Below are 21,363 nucleotides of genomic sequence, written 5' to 3' on the forward strand. Positions count from 1 at the left end.
AGTGGAGTTCTGCTTGACTGACTTCTGGATTTGCAAAGCGGCCGACAGGAGGGGGGGCTCGCTTGGAAGAAAAACAAGGCCGCGCAATCTAGAAATATAAATAACAAGGGTATTTAAAACTCCTTCATTTTACCGTTTGGAACGTAGTTTTTTTATTATCAAGAAATTTGAATCAAAATGAATTTAATATGTATAAAAAAAAAAGAAAAAGATATACCACGCCAAATTCGGTGCAGTTGGCGCTAATCAGAGATGACAAAAACTGTCTGCAATTGTCTTTGCTAGTTGGCTACAATGACTTCTTGACAGTGAAAGTATCTCTTGCCCTTCTCACCAGCTCCTCCTTTGGCCTATTCATCGCACAAAGCTGCTTAAGCGCACTTAAGCGCATTAGCATTTGGCTGCCAGGGGACCATATTGACCCTGCATTTGGATGGCCTAAATGACTGAAAGATGGAGCGATTTGTTAGGGCTTTAGAAAGTTGCTCTTGGGGGGGGTGGGGGGGGGGGGTGTTGAAGGCATCGGGTTGAGGCAGTGGTGGGGAGGTTGTGGTAAGGGGGAGGTGTTCCACTTTCTCTCAGGCCCCGGTGTTTGTTCTAATCCGGCGTGCCGGTTTCTTCTCGGTGGCCGAAGCCGGACTGATTTGTGACATTTCAGTCTAAAGGGCCCTTCTTTGCCGCCCTGCTATATTGGCTTGACCCGTTTATCTAATCTGTGCTTTGAATTTCAATCAGGTCACCCGATCTCCGCCGTGTGGTATGGGAACCGCTGGCTGAGGGATTACCTCATTCAACTGTCTTCAAACACAGATGGTCGAATGTTTAACTAATTGTTAAAAGAGTCCACAAAGGGGAATTTAACCATGCACACAGTCCATGTGGTCAGTACATAGAGCCGGATCAAGAGGAGTGACAGTGAGCTAGTGGTTTGTTTGGTAGATGTTTCTTTAAAAGTGGTTCAATAGGGTGCATTGTGGTGCGCTGTGTTGGGCTGTCGGAGCTACTACTGTACAACGTGTGAACACGTGGGCAACAAAGTACAATAAATGTAATCACACAACTGCTCTGCAATTCTAACAATCGGTTTTCGTTAGATGGACCGTTGTTTATTCCTAACCGGATTTTCCCAGTTCCCTCCATTGTGGTTCTTTGTGTCCGTCTGATCCCTCACTCTCCTCTTGTCTCCCCTGCAGAGTCTTTGCTCCACTGCCACCATGCAGACGGTCCGAGCCGCCGACACCAACGAAGTCGACAAGCTAATATTCCGAGAAAGTGACAATGACCGGAAGGTGAGCTAGAAGTCATCAAAGGAGAAAGCCATCTTAATTTAGAATCCCAATATGTTATTCCGACACCTTATAAAAGGCCCTTATTCATTCATTTGTCCACCATTAACTTTAGGGATTTAACAGAAATATGTTAATGATTACTCATATAATGTAGGAATAATGTGTATGTATTTTAAAAAGTAGACGTAGTTCCCCTTTAAGGCTGCCTGTGACATTACTGACTTGTTATAACTGCTTTCAAACCATATTGTCGTCCTGACAGCTTTTTGTCAGATTTGAGGCCTACTCACACCAGTAAATGGACCTCACATTACATTATGAGATATTTGGTATTTCCATTGAACGGACTGGATTTGGGTGCAGAATTCCTGGTGTGACGAGGCCCTGATGGAAATACAATGAGGCATCTATGCATCTCGTTTTTCTTGGTTCTATATACCCTTATAGACTTCAACCTGAGTTATTGCAGGTTGTGTTGACATTCATTGTAAAGTGGGGCGACTCCTCAGTGAGACACGTGTAGAACTACCATTGCTGTCCACACACTGCTGTTCATTAGCGCTCTAATTACTAAGTGCAGTTCACATTAGCATTGGTATTAATCAGAGCGCTGTTTCTCCCTCGCCGACCATTCAGGTTGTTCTTCAACTTGAAAAGAAGCTTTTTAATTATGTCAACCAGGACGTTTTCCGGGAAAACAATGGGACCTCGGTAAGTCACCCCCTTCACTTCCAGACCCTTTCTATATCAATCTGTTCTCCCATTTCTTCGCTTTCACTTGTTTTTTTCACATTTCAACTCACTTCATCAGCTGTACAGACTTTCTTTTACCAATGTATACCAACAACAGCTGCCATTTATTACATTGATTATGTTTGAGAGGGACAGAAAGCCTAAAGTTTAACTACGTAATTTGATTTGAGGGTTTTTCATATTTAGATAGCCAGTACAAAAAGAGGGAGGTTTGTCTGTTCTGTTTAAGCTTTGGCACGCAACACACACACACACTCACTCTGTATCCCCTGTGGGGCTGAATGTCTTGGAATAAATTTGATGAGATTTGAGTGTAAATGAGGTGAGTGTTTAATGTCTGCTGTGAGAAACCTACTGGTTTTATAAGACTGTATATTACATTAAGCGGTTCACAGTTGCACTCCACTAAGAACGCACACAAACACAAAGTCCTCCCCTGTTATCAGAATGGACTGTGAAGCCACTTGTGTGGGAGCTGTATTTATTTACTTATTGGTGTTGTTGATGTTGAGGGCCTCCACCTACTGATGCTCCGCCTTATGCTTCTGTTCCGAATGCAGCCCCTGTAGTCATACAAATCGTGGAAAGGAAACAAAATTTACTCCACTGCTTCCCCCCTTTGCTTTTTCTTGGAATCGACACGGAACATTTCCCCCCTTGTTATACAGTATAGATGTTACTGCTGATGGAAGTAGCGGATTGAAGCGATCTGTGGTGAACGTGACCGGCGCTTGCAGCGTGGACCTCTAGTGTCTGCCTCTGGCTCCAGTCATGTGGCGCTCTGCTGCAGATGTAGATGAAAATCCACCGTCACCATGTGTTTTAGATGGAGGTATTTCAACTAAACAGCAGAAAGGACATCTGTCAGCCACTTAAGAAAAGATGACATTTAAAAGACTGGTCTGATGCTGGCATGTTTAGATCATTGAATCTGATTAGCAGAAATGTGCAGGAAGTGTAGCCTTATGAGGCTGAGACCCCCCCCCCCTCCCCCATCGTCCTCCTCTTCCTCCTCAGCAGGCCTGACAAGATAGATGACATAATGGGGGCGTCAGAGATAATCTGATGGTCATAGTTAAACACACCATGTTATGATCCTCATAAAACAAACTACCTTTCCAAATGGATAAATGTCCCTCCTCACACTCCTCCACTGGGCAGGAGGGAGGGGGGGAGCAAAAAAATCCATTGCATCCTTCATCAACTGCAAGACTTGTACCGGTTTGACAGGAATTTAATTCGAGGCAGCTCTTGAAAATAATTATTGTATTTTGAGAGGAGTAATCATTGGCTGGGACATGATTGAATGTGTCCATGCCTATTGACTTCTGCTATGATTAATAGGTTTGTTTAGTCGATATTCCCATCGAAATTGTATAATTAATTATCCCCGGCGCTGTCACAGCGGGAGGATGGAGAGCCCTGATGAGTATTTGGGAAGATTACATTTTCCAGCCGCTCGTGGCGTCAGGGGGCACCGCGGGGGCCTTGCTCCTGTGGAGAGATGGAAGGAGCGCACGTTGGTGTGTTTGTGCGTGTGAGCGCGGTGCATTGTGGATCCGCAGCGTTTTTGCCCCCCCCCACCCCCCCCCCCCCCCCGAAGCACACACACACACTCACACACCCATCCTCGCCCCCCATTGATTTTGTTTCAGTATCTCTTTATTGTGACTTTATCAGTGTGGTGTCGGCAGATGGAGGAGTGAGGGGGGGGGGGTTGTGTACTGCCTACAGCAAGTGATGAACCTTTCCTGTCCGGCCTGCCTCTCCTTGTCATGCTGGCGGCGTAGCTCTCAGCATTACTTAAAAGCCCCACAGGCGACATAGAAGGATGAAGAACAAATGCCGCTCCAGCATTTCTTTTTCCCTGTCAACCCTCTTGCAGGAGTCCTGCTGAATGAGACGGGAGCCTTATAGGATTTATACAAAGCGATGCCGTATAATGTCCTTTAGTTGCCTCTTTCTCTTTTCTAGTCCGCCTGTCTTTGGGCCTGTTCAGGAAGCGTTTGTCTCCTCACTTAGGCCTCTGAGGACGGATTGTAACACCAGCGAGGGCCGAAAGCTGCTAGGATCTGGGGCCCGAGCCTCACAGGTCAAACAAAGTTTGAATCCTATAAACCTATAAACAATTTGATTATGCTGCCAAATATATAGTATATTCACCTAACTATAGTACATTTGAATTAGGTTGTTACAGGCATGATGTAGTGTTGCCAACAAAGCCTCCTAGTAGGGTAAAACAATCCCAGTGAAGAGTAAGTTGTGAACATCTCAAAGAGGTGCAGTGTACTGCAGTGGGGGGGGGGGGGGGTGTTTGGGTTGGTCCCTCTCAACACCAATCAGTTCCCCTCCCCACACCACCACCACCACAGTGACAGTTTATCGCTTTTACTCACAAAATAATGAAGATCCCATAAAAAGAAGGAAAAATATGGCCCCCTGCAATGAAAGCCAAGTGCGCGGTGTAAAAATCAAATTAAATGACCTTTCACCCCAACATTTATTGATGGCTTTTAATGGCAGCAGGTGTTGTCACAGGGGATATTTGACGTCGCTTAAATCAAAGCACAATTACAGGTGGTGGAAAAAACGCCATCACAGTTAGAGGAACAGTCGTATTACATTTATTTATTCATCTTTTTAACCCCCCCCTCAACGACCTGCTGCTTAGCCATCACTGCCACTCTGATTTAAGAGCCGGCCAATAGTCCGAAATTTGAGCCCATGACAGGGTAGTTTTTATCCAGACACTTCTTCATCTTTTTCCCCCTGTGAGAATGCCGGGGCTGCATCACTTCGCGCCTCCTCCTCCTCCTCCTCCTCCCCCCCAACTCCCAAGGTCGTCTCTGGTTGACAAACTACTCCTGGCGTTAGAATGTCATAAGGCCTTGAACCAGTAGAAGTTTTTTTTGTTGTTGTTTTTTAACCACTGACCTGGAAAAGCAGCAGAGAATTACGCTGAATTGACCTGGAATGAAATGTGGTGGGACATTTTTTCTCCACCTGACAGAATTCCTCTGCATTCACTGAAGGCAGGTAGATGCACACAGTTTAAACTGAGCCGCTTCACCTCAGCATTAATCACCCGTATGAGCCTGTTGACTCTCATGCTGCCCATCGGCTGTTTATACCGAGGGTTTGTAGAAGGCTACCGTTTTGATGGCCATTGGGAAGAAGAGCACACTATGGCCCTTCTACACTGCTTTCACGTTTCACAGTTGGAGGTTGCAGTGTTGGACTGACTACGCAGCCGTAACCCTGTGCGACATCCCGAATAAAATGAAAAACATCTTGACCGTATTACCTAAACCGTCCAAGAGAACTCGTTAGGAAGTGACACAGTAGACAATCTTTTAGCACATTACCATATACCTAGCCATCAACGGTATAGTTAACATTGCTTTACACGGTTCTAATTTTCAAACAACTCATGGAGCTTAACATCAGATCACTGGCTAAAAATGAGAAGCCTCTATTGGTCTTCCTCTGTCTGGAACCAACAATCTGCTGTTTCAAAAGTGACATATAAGTGTAAAAAGCTTCCACATTATTATATTATTAGCCCCAGTCAGGCTGGAGAAAGGTGCCAGCGGGTGCATGGCGAGATGGGGTGTACAGTGGAGCGTGGGGTTGCATCCCCCTGCTCAGTCATCCCTCATCCACAGTGTGCGAGTCTCTGCTGTGACCCCGGCAGTGTGAGTTTGATGAATGCAGCACATCTGCCCTCCTGAACCTCCGAGACTCCGTCTGGGAGGCCCCTCTGCCTGCAAGTAATGGCCACTGTTCTACACCACTGACACGTAAACACACACACACACACACAGCGTTATGGTGAAGACACATGCCGGACTGGGGCTTATTTTATTTTTGTGTGCATGTGCTCTCAGCGGCGCTGCAAAGACAAACAATCCACACGCGGGCGCACGTGCACGGCGTAAATATGTCAGCGTAGATGGAAGACTGCAGTTACCTTCTGCTGATATAACACCCGTCCTCCAGGAGCCTCCACTTTGTGAGGACGTCCTTCCAAGAAATACCCATGTGCGCCGCGTCACCCCCGACGCGATACTTCATCATGTAGCCATCAGCACTTGGTTGCGTGTAATACACCCATGTAATGTCATTAACGTGGAGCTGCCTGCACAGCCGCTGTCAGACTCCCGTCGCGTTGGATGAGGTCGTCTTCGGCCTGTAATTGTCGCCGGGTGTTTGAAACGTGTACAATAGCCCAATTTACCACAGAACAAACGTGTCCCGGCTTCATCTCTGTGTCTTCCTGTCTGAAGTGTGCGCGTTGGAGGGGGGGGGGGGGGGGGGGGCCCTCCGGGGTAGCTGGGAAACGTCGCCGTCAAGTCTCTTCGTGAGGCAGCCATGCAGGTGCCCGGACTACCTGTTCATCTCCCAGATAATTAATGTGTACAAGGAGCCGCTAATTGCACTTTTCACTAATGATTTATGGGCTTTGTGAGAGGGGGGAAATCGAGGGACGTGCGTGTGTACACTCTGGTGAGTGAGTACAGCTGGGTGAGGAGACATGATTGATGAAGAGTGTGGAGAGATAGAGCCCCCTCCCTCCCCAGCGGGACAGGGCGAGTGATACAAACGCACACAAAAAACACACACACATAACTGGTCAACTGCTGTTAATTTTAGCCGGCGTGGGGAACACGGCGATAACTCCGATATCTGCACTCCCAAACTCTCCTTCAGCTTATTGTCCTCCGGCCCCCACTGAGACTCGGGCCTGATGATGGAGGAGCGCAGACTTCTTGGTCCAGTTCATATCAGAAACTGAATCAAACTGTCAATCAGGAGAAGCCTCAAATCATCCCCTCATTGTAGCGCGTGTGTGTCTGCTGGGGAAAACCTGCTCAACTTTCAGAGCTCAAATAAATAAACGTTATATTGGTCGCACCTTTACCTGCTTAGGTGTGTCAACTCTGTGAATTTAAAGGAGGGCGTTGCTAAAAAAAAAAGGGCATTCAGGCTTTTGGTCAGAAATGGTCAGAAATGTTGCAAAAAATGTAAACTTTTTTCATTTTCTTCACAGCTTTTAGAGTACGACAAAGAGCTGTCGGTGTTCAAAGATCGGCTGCATGAACTGGAGATCTCATTCCCACCCAGGTACGGAGACATTTTACATCACACTTCTTGCATACTAATGCCTCCATCGTTCCTTTGCCCTCTGATTTCTGCCCCGGTCTGCTCTTCCGGGCAATGATATGGAGTCCCTACCGGGTTCTAACAGAACACAAGCAGAAATGCAATTCTCATGGTTCCCACAGGCTGAATCCTATTGTTTTTTACATATTCATCTCATTGGATTTAGACATTCACAATCTTTATTCTTGGTGATATCTCAATCTAGTGTGCTTTTCTGCACAATGAGCAATGTGCTCCTTTAAAGGCTCTTTAAGTGCAATTTGAAGCACAACGGCAAGTGCAAAGCGGGTTTGGGGTGCACAAACTGTGCAGGCGGATCAGGTGCACCTGCCGTTTTGGTTTGGGTTTGTGAAGACACACAATGAGCTAATAGAGATCAGAGGGTTTAGTGAGAGATGGTTCTGAGAAGACACATATGTACAGTTATATATCTATAATAGGTACTACACCTTTTTATAAAGACATAATGAGCTTTTGTATGGTTTATTAAGCCTACAACTACTAAACTAGTAAAAACAATATTTAATTAAATGAAGACTTAATAAATCAAAATCACCAAACTCAGAGGTGAGTAAATGTTGACCGACGCTGTGACTCATTATTAATATGTTAACTCAGAAGTAGTTTATCACAGTGGTTTTATAAAAGCTGCTGGACATGTCCAGTATGATTAGAAATGGTCTTTTCATACACGTGTGTGTGTGTGAGTGTGTGTGTGTGTGTGGGTCGCTTCGTGCGACATTGATATTCCGTCTCCGTGGGACTTGGGGGAGTCTGGAGCGAGGTTGGTCTCATCTCCTCTTCCTCAAACAAATGCATTTGCAATTAGCCCTTTCAGAAGAGAGGGAGGGCAAACACGCGGCCGGCGTGGAAATATGTTTCGGGAGCGGCGCGTTAATGGCGCTTGACCTTTGCCGCCAGTTGTGACTCAATCAGTGCAGATAATGAAACGCTGTAATCAAACAATAATTACTTGATAAACTGCTCAAGTGGCAGGCGGGAGGGTGGCAGGGGATTTTAGTGTGTGAATGAGAAAGTGAGATACATAGAGCTATCAGAGCGTGTGTGTGTGTGGCTTTTAGTGTGAGGTTTGTGAGTGTGTGCGTACGTGTGTGTGAACGAGAGTGCATGTGTCAAGGTTCTGCCCGTCGCTGTTTTTTAAATGACTCTGTGTCTTAATCAGGGACCCCATTTACATCACTTTGCATAAGTGACAGGTGGATTTATTGTCCTTTCACACCGGCTGACTTTTGCACCTATCCATATAATACTGAATCATCCCTCCGCGGGGAGGAATGAATGCGCCGCCGCCGCCGAAGAATACAAATGATTTTCACACACATGAGGTGATGATGAATCAAACAGATGAAAGCCCCGGGAGCAGCATATGAAATTTGATTTGATCAACTCTGTGCGCGCGACAAGCCACATCATTGTCAGGCTTGTAATGGGTAGCAGTGGCCTAGTTAAACTTAAACAACCCCCCTCCTCCCACTTCATGCATACACACACACACACACACACACACATCCTAGTACCCCTCCCCCTGTCAGGTCTGTCTTGTGCTCCTTGAGCAATCAAGCCTCAACGATTGTTCTCCGTCCCATAGCCTGCTCTGGACCGTCCCCTCGCCATCTGTGAGGTTATTGCGTTTTTTTTTTTTTCTTCATCCAGGCCAACCTTAACACACTGAGACACACACACACACACACACACACTCTCATGCACGCACACGGCTCACTTTTGTGAATCAATACTAGTCGCAAACATTTTATCTGCGATTTAATCCATTCTGTCATCCCAGCGGTTTGGACGAGAAGTTTTCTCGAAATGAGACTTGCGGCACACGGGTGTCCACGCGGGGCGATGGCATCAGAAATCTCTCGCTTTCTATTTTTATTTTCTGCATCACCGCGGCTGAAGCATCCCTTTCCAGAAGCTGCCCCTCTTTTTAACAAAGCAAATTCTTCTGCGAGCCGTAAAACGCATATTTAAAAATCCGTCTGTCAAAGCTGGCCCCGACAAGTCCTAAGCACTCGAGCACCGGGGTGAGGAATTTACCCGGGCCTTGTCACAGTTGGACCTGGAGCCAGTCGGCTGCGCCTCGTGCACGCCCGTACACAGGAGCGCTAGCAGAGAACAGATGAGCCCAATAGTTAGAAAACGGATTGTTTATTTGTCGTTTTAAGCCATGGGGCCGCGTCCAGCCATCTGGTCATTACCGTTGCTTTGGCTGCCTGCTGCACGCCTCACTGAAAAGGATGGCAAGTTTTATTTTTCATTATGGTACTTTTGATTTCATATTTGAAATGGCATAACTAAGGTAATATCTCCTAAAATATACTAAGGCACCATTAACTTATTCATGTATTTTGATTGATTTAAGGCAAAGCTTTTAGTACTCCCCTGATCTCATTTCTTTGCCCTTTTTTTTTGCCCGAGATCGATGCAAAAATTCAATCGGGGGCTCCGACTTCAAAGGAAATGCAGTGGACAATGAGGGAGCAGTGGAAGAATGTATTCTGCCTGTAACCTGGTTACTGGGAATGGGCTTTGAGGGAGATTTTGAGTGACATCAGAGCAGCGGTACAACTCCATCGATGAGCAAATCATGAGTGATTTCAGAGCGGGGAGTTGGTGTGGAGCGGTGCGAGACGTTGGTGGGAGGAAAGATGGCAAAAGGCAGGTGCAGAGAAAATGTCTCTCTCATGGGTCTGTTTGGAAAGGAGAACGGAGGGAACAAGGCACAAACACATCTAGTACGCAACATGTGGGTACTGGCGAGGTACGGCATGAAGATAGCTGAGAAGATACGGGCACAGAATGGCAGAATTTAATCAAATCTGTAAATAAAAAATAAATAAAACACCAAAACACCACCAGAGCCGCATTTTAAGCCCGCTGTAAGAAAGCCTCCAACATTGGCAGTTTCGTGAAAATGGGGTAAGATGGCGGACGAAAAGCTGCTGCCAGGCAGAATGACTTCGCCCTTCAGCCTAAAGAGAAGCTGTGGTCAAGTGACACGGAGTGGCCCCCGGCCAGCCCCTCAATAACCGCTAATAAGTACACATGAGACTGGTCTCGAGCTCATAGGAAGCGCTCGCACAGACGCACAGGGGCCCTCTCTGTTCTGTGAACAACGCTCTTCACACCACACGCCTGGCCTCTGAGGGCCCTGCACCGATGATGTCACCCTGTGCATTTGTGTGTTTCGACCGTGTATACGTTAGTCCTATACAGTCCCCCTGTTTGCGTCCCACATGAACGGAGCCCTTGTTCTCGTGGACCCCGCGGGGCTCCGTTTGAAGGAGCGGCGAGCGGACGCCCTCAAACGGCGCTGATTGATCGGGGGAACATTGTTCCGTCATTGTAGCAGCGAGCGAGCCCGTGGAAACGATGATGATGGCCATTGTTGGCCGAAGATGCTGCGCCGTCGCGTGTCATCGCCGTGGCGCTGAAGAGGGAGGCTTTGTCCCTCACGCCGGGGCGCAGAGGACGCAACGGACGCCATCTGCGTCGCCCTGGTCCCCCGGTGCGGGGGCCGCGGCGAGGGCGGAGCGCGGCGTAGCTGAACCCCAGCAGGCCGAGAGCCGCGAGGCGCCGGTGGCATTTTGCTCTGTTTGTACTGCGCGGGGCCAATGTTGTGCCGGCGAGCCCCCCCAGCTCTACAAACTGAGGCAAACATTCGGCTTTATTGATAGCATTTGGCTGATCTTTTTGAATCTGTGCATGCGTGGGTGTTGTGTTTTGCCAAGCCTCCCCTGACAACGGCCAAACAAACATGGCTGTGGGGGGGGGGGGGGGGGGGAAGTCACTCGAAACCCTCACCGTTTCTGGCTTTTCAGCCACTCCGATTATCCCATGATGCTCTTCGCCACCCTTGAACTAAAGCCACTGTTATGACTTATCTTTGGCTTCCTGCCCTTCCCATTTCCACCAGTTTATATTGCCCTCATTAAATACCGAGAGCCAGAACAGCCCACTGTTTGGCTTGTCACATATTTGCCATTATGTGGAACCAGGTAATAGCTTTTGATGGGACGATAACAGAGTCTTAGACGAGGAAGTCTGGCGAGGTCACAATGTCTGGTCTCAGAATGCCGGCTGGTAGCGCGTTCTAACAAACTCTTTTAACACTTTTGATACGCAAGAGTTTTATTCTTTGAATCTTTTTAGCCGTTTGAGGTCTTACTGAGATAAAGTCACACATCTGGTACAGGACATGCAATGCCGTTGTCGGGAAACCCGGTGAGGCCATGTGACACGCCGCAGGTAGGGCCGCCGCTCACCTCCAATGTTTTTTTTTTTTTTTTTTGCTCTTACAAAACAAACAAGCTGACAGTGGCCCGGAACACGATGTGAGTAATGTGTCAGCAGCCAGGTCAAACATTAAACCCCAAACCAAGCATGAATGAATGAGCTCCCAATAGGTGCCAGAGGGTCCAGACGTGCGAGCGCAAACACGCGCACACACATCATCATCATCTCTGATGTGGTCGGCAAAACACAAAAGAGCGGAGGGACAGCGAAGCGAGGGGGGGGGGGGTGTTGATTTACGTTACACAAGAGGTGATCGCTGTGATAGAACCTGTAAATGCCAAGACAAATACTCCACCATATAATAGCTTATTTCACCTGCATCTACAATTACTTTACTTCTCACCTTATTAAGTCATTATATGTTTGCATAAAAGAAATGTAAAGGAAATTTAGATCCCATTTTGTGGTCAGTTTATCCAAATGATATTATGATATGAATGAGTAGACTCCAGTATGAACGGTGTGTAGGCATGGTGCAGCACACACTCACACTGTGTAGTATCTAGCATGCTGAACATTAATGCAGCTCACGCCTCCGTCTACAAGCTGAGTGTTTACAGAACGATGTCATTTTACAATTAGAACACATTACGCTATCTAAATGAACTCATGGTCGGAGCGCGGACTTTGGTTAAGAGTGTTTTAAAACAATTACTTAAATTAATTACTTAACTACTGTGTCACATGGCCTTCCTTTTAGGTGCAAGATGCTCGCTGGTGACCTGGACTTGATGGACTTGGTCCGCGACGTGAGACGTATTCTGCATGGGATTCATGGGTCTCGGGCTGCATAACCTGTTTACACGGATTGCGTGTTGGTTTGTGGACATACATACGTGTGTGGTTCCTTCTAAGTGCAGCTCCCCTTCCGCACAGCTACACAATTGTTATAGGAGTTATCAGCTCGGCCCATTAATTAGTGTAATTAGTCTTACGGGCAATAAGGGCCTGATATGAGCTGACGGCCTCCAGCCCACACGCCCTCTCGGGCCGTTTACCTTTCGCCGATAAGTTTGTGAGCTCGCTAATCGGACACATTAATCACTTTGGCCCCAGCGCGCCATTCCAGTGTTTGCCGTCGCATTAGAGGACCTGTTATCTCCATCGGAGCCAGCGGAGGGTGCAGTGAAAACCGAAAGCGGGGGAAAGGACCTGTTACACATGCACTCGCTGCGACGCAGAATGGCCCTTTAATGGCCACCGTTGAGGATTTTTAATCAGCTTTTTCAATGGCGGGCTGTCATCGGAAAAAATGATTGAAAGATTGTAAAGTTTTGTGCTCGCGGGAGGAGGGGACGGGAGGGGGCTTGTTATCTGGCCTTTTGAGTTCATTGTTTGAAGGAGGTGAGAGGGGGAGAACTTGATTTTCTCTCAATCTCTTTAACACCAAAATGACCCCAGGCTTGTTAGTCAATAAAGCCGTAACGGAGTTCCCGATAGGAGGATTGTTCGGCCCGGGATCGTCCCCCAGGAAGCAGGCAGCGGTCAGGCCACCCTGAAGTGGGGCAGCTCCTTGAGCCCTTTGAAGACTTTGCTCTTTTCCTCTGCTCACTCTGCCTCTTGCTGTCTGATCCGTCTTTATCCCCTCTCCTGTGCCTCCTCGTCTATCTGTGTTTCCCTCATCCTATTCTCCGTGCTCCCTTTTATCCCGGGATCACTCCTTTAGCCCTTTTGATTAGCATACCAAAACCCCCCCATGCATTTCCCCCATGGTTTAAGTGCTATTAATGCTAATTGGAGGCAGGGAACTTCTATAAGTAGCTCTCAGCAGGTCTGTTTGTACACCTGGTGGGGGGTGGATTGAGGGGGGTCCCTGTGTGTGTGTGTGTGTGTGTGTGTGTGTGTGTGTGTGTGTGTGTGTGTGTGTGTGTGTGTGTGTCCGTGTGTGTCCGTGTGTGTCCGTGTGTGTGTCCGTTTTTCAATGTTTTAAAGGTCGATGTACGGCAGAATGTCGGCCTATACGCAGTGACAACTGTACGAACCGAGCCGATCCACAGGCTTCGGTACCTTTCCGTCCCATCAGTGGGTCATTTTCATTTAGTGTCCTTTGCCTCAAGTTGAAATGCACTTATCGGTGAACAGGCACCAGAAAGTAAAGCAAACACCCCTAAACAATTCCGATATTACCCGCATCCCGATGGTCGTTACAGTGGACGCCGATGGGGCCTCCGTTGGAGCAACAGCGACGTGTGAAGCTGCAGAGTAGAGAAGAGTGACATGCAGACAATCCAACAAAGGTCCCTGAGTTGCATGCAAACTGGGGACGTTGCGGTTCACGGATTTTAATTTAACCCCCTTTGCCACTGAGGCGCCTCTAAAACCTTTGTCATTTCCGTTAAGAGGAAACCTTAAAGTCCACATTGTTGGGTTTGTGACATTTTCTTACTATTTCATACTATTCATCTTCTTTTCTATTTATATTTTTTGTGTATCTGACTGATGAACTGCTTAAGTTCTGCCGACTGATTTTAATATTTTTCACTTAGTGGTTGGTGGATTCGTACACAAAGAGGCGCCTCTTTAATATTAAGTACCAAATATTTTACGTTCACAAGAATTTAAGTGTCAAATTACCACTGCTGAAGTTTATCTTTGTAGTGCTTTTGCTATACAGATTTAGTTGACTCTTATGAGCGTTAGTAGTGTTTAGGTCATGTGGGTGAGCTTTTGTTCTGTTGGTATAAACCAGCAGCTGTAGTGACTTGAGTGCACACTCATCCACACAAAGCAAATGCATTCCGCACAAAGCACAAAGTCCTATTAAGCCAGCGGAGCTTGGCGCTAGTGATGAATCGAAGGCCTCTGCGTGTGTGTGTTTATTTAATCATTAGGACATCGGCATCCTCGGAGAAGAGCCACTCTTGCCGCCGTTATGCTACGGTTGGCGCGCGGCACTGAAGGAGCAAATTGGATCGGCATTACAGTCCGTAAGCCGGCTCTTACATCCTGATGAGCGCCCGCAAACAAATTGGATTGGTGGCGTGTAAATCTCGGGCACTTTGATGAGCCCGAAGGCGCAAATTGAATCCTCCGACAATGTAAATCTGTGAATCCCAGCGAGCTCAAATCATGCGACGGTTCCCTGCTGTCCCCGAGATACAATCTCACGCGGCTGCTGCTCGCCGCCGCGCCAAATCCCTTTTTGATGACCGTGTAGGGATGGAGCGACGCATATGGGCAACCGAATCTCCCTCCGGCCCGCCCCCCCCCCCCCCCCACACACACACTCCTCCTTCAGTCTCTTTGTTGCTCACAACCGGTACAGTTGGCAGAGAGATTGCTTTGATTGAGCCATCCGTGTGTGTTGATACGAGAGATGACTCAGATGATTGGTCATACTTATGGAGCGGCTGCTCTCTCAGGAAACATGTGAGATAAGGCGGATGACGCCGCGTCTCCTATTTATCGCCTTCCTTTACCAGAAAATAAAGTTGCTCCTTTGTTTATGAATGACTGCCGACTGTTTGCTGATGGTGCGTCTGCTCCTTTTGCCTCTTTCAGTTATCCGTACAGTGAAGACAGCAGTCAGGGGAAGCAGTACATGAACACCAGATGCCCCGCCTGGTGCGACCGAATCCTCTTGTCTCCTTCCGCTCGAGACCTGGTCCTAAAGGTGAGACTTCTAAAAACCACCCGGTGGGTTCTGTGGATGCTTTTAAAGGTTTGATTCCTCCCTAGTTGAAGCGGATGTGTCTCTCCCCTCCTCTGCTTCTTTCTATCTCCATCGTCCTTGATCCACATCACCCCTCCCCGCGCCCTGCAGGCGCTTCCCAGATGGAAGGATGAGGTGCCTGTGAATATTAATTGGCAGCGCTAAGCCACGGGTCCACCCTGACACTACATACATCCCATCACTTATAGAGTTCCAGGGGGACCCGTTGTCTTCTTCATAAAGCCACAGATCCGTCCTCTTCCTCCGAGAGTCGCGCTCAGCTTCAAATGTGAACTCCAGCCAATCTGTCACCTCGCTTCTGTTTGCTGGATTACTCAGAGATCCGCCAGGCGGCCCGCTGCGTTTTCCCACATCTTTTGCCACCTGTTTTCACATAAGACGGGAGAAGGGAAGCGGCCGTGCTACCATCTCGGACTCCTAAACACTGGGAATAAGTCGTTTGAGAGCCGCATTGAGGGTGTGAAAGAGCTGCAGGCCTCTCATCACTCTACTACTAAACAAAGACACATCCAGCTTATTCTGCCCACTTAATGTGTCAGAAATATGTAAAAAGGTGATTCACACACACACACACACAGCTGGGCCCTTGTTTGCTTTTCCTCCCCCTCAAGCGCCAGCTAATTGCTTGTAATGCAGCGACAGAGTGGAACAGTTAGTGTGTTTCGCAGATTGGCCGATGATTCACTGAGCAGACACACACACACACACTCTCTCTCTCGCCGGCTCCGAGCGCCGCAGATTGTCGAGACACAGGGCCCCCCGTAAACAGGCCGGCGTTGTGGGCGTCATCTATCATGGCACGGTCGGTTAACTCGCCATCATGTTATTTTCTGCTTGCCGAGCCCTAACACGCCAAAGGTTGCCCGCTGGCTGCGCGGCGCGGCACCAGCTCCGGGAGCGCCGGTAATGAATGTTTAGCCGAGCGAGCGCTCCCTCTCCGCCGGAGGGGCCCCCGGGTAATTTGTTTATCTGTCTAAAGATTACACAGCCCTGAAAAGAATCCACCATGTTATGCTGCCTTTGTAAATTATCCAGTGTGCGTTTGATGAATGTATCCGCGGCTTGTGGGGGACGGCGGCTGCTCGGGCGGAGGTGGGGGGGGAAAGGTAGGGTGAGGTGGAGCCACGCAGAGTGCTGACCCGGCTCCACCAGCGGATTGGTCTGAAGTTAATTTGGGTTTTCCTTTATGGTTCATTCTGAAGCTCTGTGTCTCTTTCTTCTGCAGCTCACCGAGTCACAACCCGAAGCACCAGTGCGTGTGTGTGTGTGTGTGCATGTGTGTGTGTGTGTGCGCGTGTGTGTGTGCTGTTTAAAAAGTCTTTAGTTCTACCAGACGAGTGTGATTTATCCTCCAGTCTGCAGAGCCGTGTGCAAGTGGGGCAGCGGCGTCTTTCTGTGCACTGATATTGAAAGGCGATTCCCACAGATAGGCACTTAGATCACAGCGAGGGGACTTTTTGGTCCACAGGCGAATGTCCACTTTGTAGATTACTCCTGCTTTTCTCCTCCACCGTGCGGTGCACAAAGTGCTCCTAAAGGTGCATTCAGCCCGATGCATACTTATGTTCTTCATAAATCAGCCGCTGGTGCGCTGTAAGAATCTCGCGGTTTGTGATGTGTCCGGAGTTATTCATGAATGAGAAACCAATCGATAAAGTTCCCTTAAACAATCGTACACACTAATTGAGACGAATTCACTTCCTGTTGGTCACTCGACTGTTAATTGGCTTTATTGTACTATTCGCTTTCCCTTAGAGTTCTCTGAACTAAGTCTCTGAGAACATAAAAAAGCCCTAAATTCCACAGCAGCTGCAAATGGTGCTCATTCCAATTCTTTGCACTACTGTGGAAAACAGCTCAGAGCTCCTGCACTGGTGATGAAATCAGGATTTTATTGGCACCTCAGCATATTATCATTGTCCAAAAAAAAAAGTAAAGAAAAGCCCCCGAGCCCCTGTTGGTGATGTGGACATTGTTTGGTTCTCTGGGACTTTTATTTTGAAAACCGCAATATGATCCTTACTAATTGCGCTTAATGAAGCCGCTGCATCGATTTCTTATCCGAGTAATGTAACGACCATAGTGTGTAAACAACGCTGTGCTGCAGATTCTGCACCCTGTGTGTGTGTGTGTGTGTGTGTGTGTGTGTGTAACTAATGCATCCATGTTGTCCAGCTGGTTTACATCCCCAAACCTTCTATTTGTGTGTGTCCGCAGCCTGAAAACGAGGAGAAGTCTATAGTGTATGATCACATCGGGCCCAACGTCTGCATGGGGGACCACAAGGTAACCACCTCCTCACTGTGTTCTGATCAGCTGCTCACTGTCATCGGACTCTGAGTCTCACTCACTGCTTCTGCTTTTACAAACTCCAACATGTTGGTGAAGGATGGAATTGTATTTAAGTTCTGGGTTGAATTGGGCTAATTTCTCAATTTATCTCATTATCAGCATTATTTCCGTTTTACGTTTAAGTTGACTTTCCAGTAATAGTAATAAGATTTTCCACTTAAGTAAAAGTAGACACTCAATTACACGAGCAAATCCTAAATTTGAAATGTAACTTTTAACTTTTGTAAAGTACTAAAGTATTATCAGCAGAATGTAGTATCAGAAGTAAAATTACTCCTTATGCAGAATGGCTGCTCTGAAGGTTTTAGAATATTTTATTATAGTGTAGTGTAAAGTGTAAGAGCGTTTTAATGTTGCGGTTTGTTAACACAAGTTATATTTAGATATTTTGTAAACTACTGTGTTAATGTGTTTTTTATCAAAAGTTACATCTAACTACGAATGTTAAATACATGCAGTTGACTGAAGAGAACCATATTTGTTGTAAGCTATAAAAGTTCTTTTAATGTAAGGATTTACAAATATTAAGTGGCATAAAATTCAAATGAAGAGGAAATGAGTCGGCATTATTTCACTTCCTGGTCCACAGTCGATGGGTTTATGGTCTGTAGGTCTATCGTCAACACAAGCTTTTGCAATTTTAATGTTGTTTAACGACATATAAAAAACTTTGGCTGATAGTCCTCTTGTGAATTCAAAAGCTTTTATGAGTCATATACAAAATATTGGTTGCTAACTAGTGGCTCAATGAGAACAATAAAGAACAATAACTCGTCTGTTAGCCATGAAAAAGAAAATCCTAGAAGTGGTGTTAACGTGTGCAGATCATCATCTGAAGCTTCAATTTATTCACTGCGATTATCCCGACCCCTGCTGCGAAGCCCCCCAGCATCAGCCCCCCAGCATCACCCCCCCAGCATCACCCCCCCAGCATCACCCCTGCAGCATCACCTGTGTTCCTCCCCAGAGGCAGAACATCTGTACCGTCATCGCTGGGATCTAGAATGAAAAGATAAAAACATTTAAAGAGGAACCTTTATCCCAGCAGAGTTTTTTTCCTTTTAAAGCTGAGTGTGTAGAACGCGTTTAACACCGCCGCTCCAGTCTCCGCCTCGTCAGAGAGGCGCCACCAAGCGGGCCTTTCATCCGCGCTTGGTGCGGCACAGACGGTAGCGTGTGTGTGCGAGGTGACCCGACGCACCGGCGGGTCCTCGGGTGGCCCTCGCCTCCCGGCCCCCCACCACCGCCGCATCACAGCCGGGCTATGTTTAAAAGAAATGTCCACGGTCGTTAGCACGCCGGCCCAAAAATGCAGCGCACTGGTATGTGAGTTTAACCCGCGTGACATCGGCCCCCGAGGGAGGGAGGGGGGGGGGAGGGAGGGAGGGAGGGAGGGGAGGCGCTCTGGTTTGTCCCAGAGAGCATCGGCAAAGTCCTGTTGTGGTTTCTGTTCTGTTTTCTGACCCTTTTTATCGTCTTTGTGTGTCTCCCCCCTAAACAGCCCGTCTTCCTGTCCTTCCGAATAACAGCGGGGGCAGGTAAACCTAATGCAAATAAGCACAAGTGTTGTGTGGTGCAGTGATGTCGTGGTAAATATTACATTCTTCTTTTTACTTTATTAAAATCCTCCCCATTGCCGTTGTTTACGTTGAGTTGCTTGATTTTGACAAGTATGACATCATGAGTGGAAAAATGATTAAAATGCTTTGGTCATTTTAAGACATTTACTAACAAACTTGCTGCATCTTGTGCTTTAATGACAAAATGATCAGGTTATTTCTCTTCACTGGTGTGTGGAAATAAGAATGTTTTCATGTTTTCAACAGGAAAGTGTTGCCAAAGGAGGGAGAAGATATTCCGCGAAGCGCCTCTGTGAGAGACAGGACACCAACACACACACACACACACACTTACAGGCACACAAACACACACTTTGCACAAGCTTACACTGAAGAACCGACAGCGAGTTTTTCGGCCGTGCTGACCAGTCACAGTTGTCCTGACGCCTCATCCGTAAGAAACCGCAGCCGTTTTCTCTCTCCATAAAACACTTGTTGAGATGTGGACGAGCACCCGAGGGCCCCGGCTCCAGACAAGACACACATCGCTGACCTCACTGTTGCCATGCAACCCCATTCCCCAGAGAAGAACAAGAAGAATGAAAGGAGGGACCCTTTTCCACGCCTCAGCCTCATTGCCAAAACTCTAATTGAAATCAGTCCTACTACGTAGTTTTAGACACCGTACTCGCTGTTTTTAGGTGTGCCTCTGTGCATAGAAGCTACTTCTCACAGTGTGTAAGGTGTTTTAAGAAAATAAAAGTGCAATGCAACAAAAAAAGAAAGAAATCCAGTTGAATATATATATAATGTTAGGTTTATTTGTACTTCCGTCAGTATAACATAGAGTTGTTGATGGTTTTAGTAGCGTTCTCTTTTTCTGACCAAACTTCCTGGTCTCTTTTGTCAGAACAGACGGAAGTTCTTCTCTTTATTCCGACAATTTTCATACGAATAAATATAAATCCATTCTTTAGTTTCGTCGTCGTGTGCACAACACAGCGCCATGCCTGACACATCGGTTGAGTCTCGTTTTATATACTGTACTTTTTAAAAGAGATAATTTATGATTCTTACCAAAATGTTTATGCTGAAGTAATGCGCGGACGGAGCGACTGTTTGGGAGCCGCGGCGACCTTTGAATCAGTCAGCAGGGAGAGAGAGGAGCTGCTCCGTGATTTATGGCCTATCCCAGAATGTTTTAAGCAGTGCCATACACCATGCAAGTATATAAGATAATGTTTCATATATATATATATATATATATATATACATATATATAGCACTCTCACCATATGACATTATTATTCTTAATCTTAACTTATTTCTATAATATTTTGGATCCAAATGTGATATTTCTAGATTGTCTTGGTTATTCTTAAGATGTTAACTGTTTTTTTTGTTTTTTTTGTTACTGCATTATGGTGCCAAGTATACTACACAGAGATGAAGCGTGTAAGAGTTATGTCTGATGGTTAAGGTGTCGCTGTAAACAAAAATAATAATAATAGAGAAACTCTAAATGTGGGAAATGAGCAGGAAGACTTTTTGTGTTATTTGTTTTGTGTAGCCCAGCAGCCTTCATCGCAAAATAAGCATTAAAGAGGCGTTTCTTCTTTTTTTAAATTAAATTTGATTTACTACACTACACATTTCCGACTGTGTGAAGCCTTCAGATTGATCCTGCGCCATTTAATCGGTTTGCATCTTAAATCACCGCAAGTGAAAATGATTTTGTGCCTGCCAGAATTAATACCGTCTTGTGTGTTTTGGTTTTTAAGCAAAGTTTTATTTGACTTTCTCGTGTGTAAAATGCCTGCTTGTTTTCGTCCCTGCTGGTCATTGTGGGTTTAATGTATAGGAACATAAGCCTGCAAAAACCCAAGTGTTTTTGTTTCTTTTGTTTTTTTTCTTCACTCCATTTTATGAAAAAAGCAGATAGAGATTTTATTCTGTCCCCCTTCCGGGCGGCTGGTCTTCTGCTGTAGGTGATGCAGTTCTCAAGCAATAAAAAAAAACCTTTAGAGATCAACGGCTGTTTGTGCTTTTTACTACAAAATAAGAGCTCCTCCGCGAGAAGGGGCGCACTGCGCGCTCCCAGCAGGCCGTCCTTCATCGGAGAGCCGCACTGTGACACCAGCATTAATTGCCTTTAAACGGGCCGCTAATAGAAGAAAAATGATATTCCTGGACAATTACAAGTTGTCATATCGACTTGAATCGGGATATTGATGTTCTGCAGCAGCTCATCGCC

At 46.7% G+C, this 21,363-nt stretch overlaps 1 protein-coding gene across 2 annotated transcripts in view; it reads left to right on the forward strand.

The window, feature by feature from the left end:
- The window catches only part of LOC119213835 (inositol polyphosphate-5-phosphatase A), a 104,851-nt gene extending 83,710 nt beyond the window's left edge, over window positions 1–21,141 (forward strand). Inside the window, exons 10-16 of one of the 2 annotated variants that reach the window (XM_037464987.2) lie at window positions 1,194–1,289; window positions 1,926–2,000; window positions 7,093–7,166; window positions 15,027–15,138; window positions 17,416–17,484; window positions 19,052–19,139; window positions 19,377–21,141. In XM_037464987.2, coding sequence (XP_037320884.1) covers window positions 1,194–1,289; window positions 1,926–2,000; window positions 7,093–7,166; window positions 15,027–15,138; window positions 17,416–17,484; window positions 19,052–19,132 — 507 coding nt within the window. In that variant the 3' untranslated portion in view covers window positions 19,133–19,139; window positions 19,377–21,141. The remainder of the gene's footprint in view (window positions 1–1,193; window positions 1,290–1,925; window positions 2,001–7,092; window positions 7,167–15,026; window positions 15,139–17,415; window positions 17,485–19,051; window positions 19,140–19,376) is intronic. The other variant, XM_037464986.2, reaches the window with a different exon arrangement.
- Window positions 21,142–21,363: the final 222 nt, after the last annotated feature.

The sequence above is a fragment of the Pungitius pungitius genome, chromosome 13, assembly GCF_949316345.1.
Source record: "Pungitius pungitius chromosome 13, fPunPun2.1, whole genome shotgun sequence".
Taxonomy (NCBI): Eukaryota; Metazoa; Chordata; class Actinopteri; order Perciformes; family Gasterosteidae; genus Pungitius; species Pungitius pungitius.